The 7,490-nt window shown below is 35.6% G+C and overlaps 2 protein-coding genes across 4 annotated transcripts; both read left to right on the forward strand.

The window, feature by feature from the left end:
• The first annotated feature begins 339 nt into the window (after positions 1-339).
• On the forward strand, positions 340-3,276 carry LOC123720246. The gene is made up of 7 exons (XM_045676787.1): positions 340-793; positions 1,073-1,370; positions 2,105-2,201; positions 2,276-2,380; positions 2,795-2,902; positions 3,070-3,129; positions 3,221-3,276. The coding sequence occupies exons 1-7, from the start codon at positions 340-342 to the stop codon at positions 3,260-3,262; spliced, it is 1,164 nt and encodes a 387-aa protein (XP_045532743.1). The 3' UTR covers positions 3,263-3,276.
• A 329-nt stretch (positions 3,277-3,605) lies between these two features.
• Positions 3,606-7,399, forward strand: LOC123716033 (zinc finger protein 189-like). Of its 3 annotated transcripts, none has more exons than XM_045671522.1 (7): positions 3,606-4,004; positions 4,076-4,411; positions 4,547-4,789; positions 4,874-4,980; positions 5,464-5,627; positions 5,707-5,853; positions 7,139-7,399. In XM_045671522.1, the coding sequence occupies exons 1-7, from the start codon at positions 3,834-3,836 to the stop codon at positions 7,264-7,266; spliced, it is 1,296 nt and encodes a 431-aa protein (XP_045527478.1). In that variant the 5' UTR covers positions 3,606-3,833; the 3' UTR covers positions 7,267-7,399. The 3 variants fall into 3 exon arrangements, with proteins under 3 accessions (XP_045527478.1, XP_045527496.1, XP_045527487.1); XM_045671540.1 differs by having other exon boundaries at positions 5,710-5,853; XM_045671531.1 differs by having other exon boundaries at positions 4,547-4,786.
• Positions 7,400-7,490: the final 91 nt, after the last annotated feature.

The raw sequence follows: 7,490 nt of genomic DNA on the forward strand, positions 1-7,490 counted from the left end.
TAAATTGGTATGTAACCAAACTGATAAAAATTCAAACAAACAGTGAGGAAAAAACTTAATATTATATTCATAGTATACGATTTATGTAATCCTAATCGGATTGCTGATCAAACATTGACGGATATAGGAAGCTGTACCCTATTACCCCTTAGCTTTTTTTGTGCACTAAATTATTGAACGAAATACTTCATATTAAAATACATTGCTAATATATGTGGACCTTTATTCATTTTATTCTATTTACATAAGTTCGACTCTGGCTATATGATAAGTGTTTGTTGTCGTTTTCAAATATAAAACCTTATTATTCTGAATTAAAACACTTGGATTCAAGCCACCATGGAACAAAGCAAAACTTCAGAGTTTGTTGAAAAAGTAACCAAATTACAATATATGTTGGGTTTACCTTACGTATGGGTGGACGATAAAAAGCCAAAATATTTTCAACACTTCAATAAAATTTTTACTTTTGTCGCAATTTCTTTCGTAATTTCTGACTATGTGTCGTTTTTCACCCAAAATCACTTGACTGAGAAGCAGACAACTGACCGAACCTTATTCACGCTTAGCCACACAATTCTTCTTTTGTACTGTTTTGTTTTCGAATATTATAAGGAAGATATTAAAATATTATACAAAGTGGCCGTCAGCTTGAAGACGCATCACAACGATTTAGCTATTGAAAAGAAAATGATAAGAAAAGCTAAAATTTACTTGGCATCTTTTGGTTCAATCCTCGGTTATGCTTTAACTTCTTATGCGATTGATGGTACTATGCAAGTATTAAAAGCAAGTAAGTCATATTTTATAACATACAATTCTTGACGTCTGGCAATTTATTTATTTGTGACTTTGTTTATAAAATGAGATGGTCAATTGTAAAGGTAAAGTTTACGCCGAGCTTGAAGCATTAGATTTGATGAACTCGCCCCCTAATTCGTAAACGTTAAATCATGGTAATTGTCAACTAACGTGCTCTTTTGTCTCTGTCAAATTTCGTTCACGTTATTATCAAACTAGACCGATAAGTTCTTAATAAATATAGTTTAAATTATAACTAATATCATTTTAGATGGCACCTTCACGCCTGTAATTACGGCATGGCCAGGTGTAACAGAGAGAGGTTTTTGGCCTGACGTGTTCAGGATAATAGCCTATTTCGGGCTGTGGATGTTTATGTTAAAAGTGTATGCCGTTCATGTCTTCGTGTTTTCCATCGCGGTGATTCTCAGCCATCAATATACGAACTTGCAAAGTTACTTCTATAGCCTTGACGATATTTTTAAAAAGACTTGTTCTGTAGAAGAGAAAATTAAGGAATATGAAAAGTCTTTAAAACTTGGTCTATGGATGCACGCTGAAACACTTTGGTATTGCTTTTATCTTATCCTTACGAAATCTCCAGTAATATTAGTGTTAAAAATATGAAAACGGCGTATGGGTTTAGTATGCCCTTATATATACTTTTCGTGTAGAGTGTTCACAGTTTGCTAGTTTTGCGCTCAATCTAAGGCAATTTGCAGCGTTACGCGCGCTGACTATCAGTGGGCTCACTCAGTTGGCGGCGAACTGTTTGCCTTCTGGGGACGCAGCCTAACTTGACTAAATTTTTGTTCCAACAGTTAATGTAAGACAGGCTTTTTCGTCACCGACTTAAAAACACCCCTACTCCTCTTTTCAAAGATACTCCTCTTAAAGCCACTGCCAGTATCGGAATACTTGTTGTTGACATATCGAAAAGTCTAAACAGCTTCCAAGAAGTTCAGCAAGACAAGACGGTACTTCACTCCGGGCCATCGCTTGAACTGAATAAGGCGTAAATTCGGCCCCACATGGACTAGTAGTCCAACTGGATAAAGTTCTTAACTGGGCGGGAGCTCCCCAGTACCAGCTCCTTGCACTTGACTGTATTCCGAGTGGCTTGATCCTTGGCGTTGCGTAGAGATGTGGGATCATTTTTCTTCTTAATAGGCCGACAACGCACACGCAAGCCCTCTGGCATTGGAATATCCAACTTAACATCAGATGAGCCCGTTTGCCCCTGTTCTATAAAAAAGAAGTATTTTTTATTCACCTGATAAATGGGGTCTAATACATTTAATAGGTGCGTAGAAGAGTGTCAGAGAATAAATACTTGGGTGTTTAACGGACAAACGACATTCAGCTTCACAATAATATGTCTGGAACTTTTACAAATGGCGGTAAGTCTAATAAAAATATATTTAAACGCAGTAATGTTTTATATACACACAAAACTAAATGGATTTGTTTATAGAATTCAACCAGTGTGATGAACGCTCTTTCGAACGTTTCTAGCGGCCTCGCAGTGTTATTGAGTAATGGTTTCTTCATGTGCAACGCTGGTGATATTACTGCGGAGGTAATTTACTCTACGAGTTACATATTATGATCGCAGGTCGAATGCGCAAAACCCACATTATAGTATATCGTTAGTTTCCGTAACACTAATCCATTATTCTCATTATCACTTTTTTATTAAAGGCTTTTAAATGTCTAAATTTGTCTTAAATAGACTTTGCAGTCTATGTTCGCGTATAGCATTCACTTGTACCGTAGAGGAAAACGTCGCGAGGCCTTAAAACCTGCATGGCCTTAACAATCGACAGCGTGTGTCAGACATAGAAGACTTATCAGTTACTTGCCTATAAAAAAATATCCTAATAGATAATTTTAAAGTTTTATTTTTTAGTTTTTTTTAATATTTAGACAGAATTCGATAAGAAGTTAATTAATACAATTAAAAAGTTTTATTTAGCCATGAATATATTTTCAGGCGGCGTCTTTACCATCTGCAATTTTCGCGTCAGGCTGGCATCATTGCTCCGGCAGTTCGTCTGCACGCATTAGGAAGCTGATCACGCTTGCACTCGCTCAAAGTCAGGTTTGAGCTGGGTTTTTGTAATTCTCAACGGATAATTAATTGTTTATATAGCACTTGTTTAATAAAAATCTACTTGATACACACACACACACATTTTAACTCATACGACATACAACACATACATTAATATGGAACAAGATTTTTTTCTTTACTTTCTTGTTTCGCAGAAACCAGTCGTAATCCGCAGTTTCTACGTTATTGAATTTTCATATGAAACTTTCGTTTCTGTAAGTATTTGATTTATATAAATATCAGTATAGCTCTACATTAATGTGTAATCATTTTAAAGTTAACATATGTAAAATATCTTTGTTTCAGTTATTGAAAGCGTCATATTCGCTCTTCTCAATTTTATATTGAACTGTCATACGGATACTCACAAATTTACATTTTATTATTTTAAAATAAATGATCGTTTTAATATCTTATTTTTTACCCAATTTTCAATGGTGCGCCAGTAAGATATCAGTAAATACTAATTAAATTATCAATTAATTGCGATCCGATGTTTGATTTGATTGATTTAATTCAAGTGTTCATTAACATTAATCGATAATCGATTCAGAGGTATAACGGCTATACATATGATTCGATTTACGAAAAGTCCGATCGGGGCATCGCTTGACATCGATTTGAGTTTTCCGAATGACAATTAACTTGGTCTGTCACATTTTGTTAGTTTTAAACCCATTTTAAACTTTAGGTAAAGAAGCATTAATTTAATAATAAATTTAATAGTAATGAATATTAAATTTATTTATTCCGACTAAAATGTTATACTGTAACATAAAATGCAGAATGTTTTTCTATAGATTCTAATTTAGTATTCAATTGTAAGCTTGCCTTTCCGATTATTTTGTGAAAATGAGTTTAGAAGTAATGCCCTATTAATAAAACTACGGTAACGTCAGTTGGTTGTTTATCAATAACTATGCGAACATACAGTCGTAAAACTAAGAGGCCTGTACTTCTTGAGGGTGTTTTGGAATTGTGCCGGCTTTGTCTTAACAAAGTCACTATACCAACGCCAATTTACAATGACGACGATCAATCGTACTGTTTGCCTTTACCCATGAGAATTTTGACGTGCCTTGGTTTCGAGGTATGTATTTGTAAGTCCCTAATTCTGATCTTTGCTTAATATATACATTTAAGTAACATTTCTTTTTTCAGATAACTAAAGATGAGTGTTTACCTAATATCATATGCCCACAGTGCCTTGAAGACTTAAACAAATTCTATAATTTTAAAAAGAAATGTATACTTTCATATAAAAAGTTAAAATCTCATTACTTGGCTGTAAAACAGAAGGAGAATCCAAAAATTGAATATGAAGAACTTCTAGGATCTTGTAATCTTGAATCTGATATTATATCAAGCGGAGAGGTACAAAATGGCTTTGATGAAAATGAAATTGTCTTGTCTTTGGCAGAAGAAGATTCTCTAGAAGTGATTAATATATTTAACACTGAAGAACAACTAACTGAGGAGGTTGAAAAGGACGAAGAAGTAGGACCCTTTTAAATTTATCTGCTTAACCAATCATTAAACAGAGTTTCACAATAGTTGTTATTAAGAATTCTTTGACCATCCTAGCTAGTCTTATACTTTACATGCTTGAACCTAACACATCATTGACTTCAGGTGCAAATTGATACAACTCAGAACGACAATGATAGCCTAAATTTTTTAAATTCAACTCCAGCGCCGTCTATTCCATTTGTTCCGGAGGATGTATCAAACTTCTTATCAACCATTCTACTACAATTGGGTGTACTCACTAAAGATAATGACCAAATAGCTGTTGTCAATCAAACATTCAAAAATGTACAACTTGACACAAACGATGGTGCTGTAACATTGGAACTTGTGGAAGAAGACGAGGTGGTAACAATACTATTCATTTATAATAAGAGATTTCCTAATTATATTAAAATAACAGAGCCTTACAATTAATTACTTTAATTTTAGGATCCGCAGTTGAAACAAACTCATCTTAAACAAGAACTCAAAGTTGATAATATTAAAAATACCTCCGTTAATTATGTATATGATGCAAATAAGGGATTAGTCCCCATGTGAGTAATTTCTTTTCGCTCCACACTAGATGATGCATCTATAATATGTCTGCTAGCTCATATCCTGACTAAATTTTTACAGCAAGATGGTTTGCTGCTTTCTTATTAGAAAAAAGTTTTTTCTTAGTCGGTATAGACTAGTACCATATATAGAAGCATATATCTATCATTAACATACCAGAATATGAATATCTGTTGGTATGCATTTCTTTGCATACTATTTAGATCTGTATTGTCTTAATAAAAAAGCCGTTTTTGAAGTGTTTAGAACTTCTTTTGGCGCGTTAGGGAAAACGATGAGAGTAGATTTTTAACGATGCCGTCACAAAAAACCGACATCCTGAACTTGGCTATAGTCAACATTTTAGGTTAATGTCTTTTTTTCTACGAAGATTTTTATATTGTTACGCCAAAGAAGTATAACTTCTAACGTGTGTACATAACTACACACGTTCTATTCAACTGCATTGTTGATAATTTCAGGGGTAAGGAAATATGCAGTACTTGCGGCAAAAGGTATTCAACGCGGGCTGCGTTGGTCCGGCACCAATACATTCACTCGGGGGTTCGCCCCTTCATCTGTGAAGTGTGCAACCGAGCATTCAACCAGCGGGATATACTCCGGCGACACATGCTAGTTCACGAACGTAAGAACCAGTGTTTCCATTACTATCAACAGATAGCTCAGTTCCTTGCTTTTTCTAGAAGGGCCATCTATGTTTCTAGAAGAGCGGCCATTCCAATGTCGGGCGTGTGCGAGAGGATTCACTCAGCGTGCCGCTTTGCGTTCGCACGAACTGACTCACATGCCCGGCCGACTCATGGCCTTACACCGGTGCCAACTTTGTCCGAAGATGTTCCTGCACGCCTCGGGTGAGTCTTCGAAATGAACATTGCGGAGCTAAAGAGCTCAGAATATGTCGACAATTTACCAGTTACCATTTCCTAAATCCTGTCTCGCTACTTTTTAATATTAATTAAAGGGTAATAAAATTGAGGAGTAAAAATTTTGGTCTTCTAATCAATCCCAAAAAGAGTAAGGTAATAAATTATTGGCAGCCCCTATTTCACGACGAGGATTGATTGGGCCAGGGTACCCCCTATCCATATCGACGGTGTAATTTTAAATTTTAGCTGTACAGTAAACAATTTGGGGGTTTTATTTGATCAAAATTTATCCTGGGAGCAGCATGTTAAAGAAGTTAGCCGAAAATTTTACGGTGCCTCCAGTATCCTTCGACGTCTTAGTAATTTTCTTCCCGTTAGGACTAAAACCTCACTGGCACAATGTCTCCTCTTGCCTTTACTGGATTACGCCGATTCATGCTCCTCCGATCTAAACGAGGAATTGCTAAATAGACTTGATCGTCTCCAAATTTTCTGTATCCGCTTTATATTCGGTCTAAGAAAGTACGACCATATCTCTGCGTTCCGTAAGCGGCTAGGCTGGTTACCGATTCGCCAGCGACGTGATGCTCACTTTCTCCATCACTTATATTCCATCCAGGCTGAACACATCCTAAATCTCCTTCCCATCTCAAAAATGACTTCAAATTTTGGGAGCCCATATAGCTTATGCTCTTCCGAAAACTATATCCTTGAAATCCTATCTCATAACTCCTCCTTTTTTGGCGAATCCTTTAGGGTCTCTACAGTGAGGCTATGGAATTCACTTCCCGTCCCTATTCGCTTATCTCCTTCTCTATCTTCCTTTAAGTTTCTTCTGTACAAACATTATCTGTCCACATTGTATCCTTAACTTTCTTACTAACTACTAACTGACGTGAGACTGATCTTAAATTATCGTGATTTATGTGTCTGTTTATTTTTTTATTTTTAATGTATCATGTTTTTAGTCTAGTTTATTTTTTTTGTTTCCTGTTTGGTTTTGTCTTAATAACTGTGTATAACATGTATTTTTGCACTTCTTGCCTATCTTATGTAATTTAATTTTTTTTTTCTTTACTCTCAGTGGTTGCCTGGAAGAGATCGCTCGAAAGCGATAAGGCCGTCACTTGCCCTCCTTTTGATTTAATTATGTCCAATTTTTTTAAAAATATAACGAAGTGTTAATAATAAATAAATATTTCAATTTTCTAGTGAGCATTCAAATGTATCCCAGCGTAAAACTGGTTCAATGTTTCAAATGAATTTCCAGGTCTAAGTCGCCATCAAGCCACGCACGCAAATCGAACTTACGCGTGTGACTCGTGTTCGCGACCATTTAACGATTCGAGTTCGCGTAATCGGCACATGAAGATTTGCAAGAAGAGGCCCCGTTCATAGCAGTGCGAACTGAATCCATGCGATGATTGGCCAAAAGAAATTGGTGCTTCATAGACTAAGGACCTTAGTATTTCTAGAAAAGTAAAAAAATAATTGTAATTGTTTTAAAGATTAATTAATTTATTAATAAAAATTGAAGACAAATATTTTCTATCTATTTTTCACCGATCCGCCGCAGCTTTTATTGGGCCATGCGCCAAGTCATTAGGCCAAGTTCAGCCAGA

The sequence above is a fragment of the Pieris brassicae genome, chromosome 1, assembly GCF_905147105.1.
Source record: "Pieris brassicae chromosome 1, ilPieBrab1.1, whole genome shotgun sequence".
NCBI classification, from domain to species: Eukaryota; Metazoa; Arthropoda; class Insecta; order Lepidoptera; family Pieridae; genus Pieris; species Pieris brassicae.

Bases quoted from the DNA above. Each gene is read 5' to 3' on its own strand.
- LOC123720246 (XM_045676787.1), top strand. From the start codon at position 340: ATGGAACAAAGCAAAACTTCAGAGTTTGTTGAAAAAGTAACCAAATTA. The intron at 2,381-2,794 runs GTAATTTACTCT...ATATATTTTCAG, and splicing joins CTGGTGATATTACTGCGGAG to GCGGCGTCTTTACCATCTGC. The intron at 3,130-3,220 runs GTAAGTATTTGA...TCTTTGTTTCAG, and splicing joins CATATGAAACTTTCGTTTCT to TTATTGAAAGCGTCATATTC.
- LOC123716033 (XM_045671522.1), top strand. From the start codon at position 3,834: ATGCGAACATACAGTCGTAAAACTAAGAGGCCTGTACTTCTTGAGGGT. The intron at 4,412-4,546 runs GTAGGACCCTTT...CATTGACTTCAG, and splicing joins AGGTTGAAAAGGACGAAGAA to GTGCAAATTGATACAACTCA. The intron at 5,854-7,138 runs GTGAGTCTTCGA...ATGAATTTCCAG, and splicing joins GATGTTCCTGCACGCCTCGG to GTCTAAGTCGCCATCAAGCC.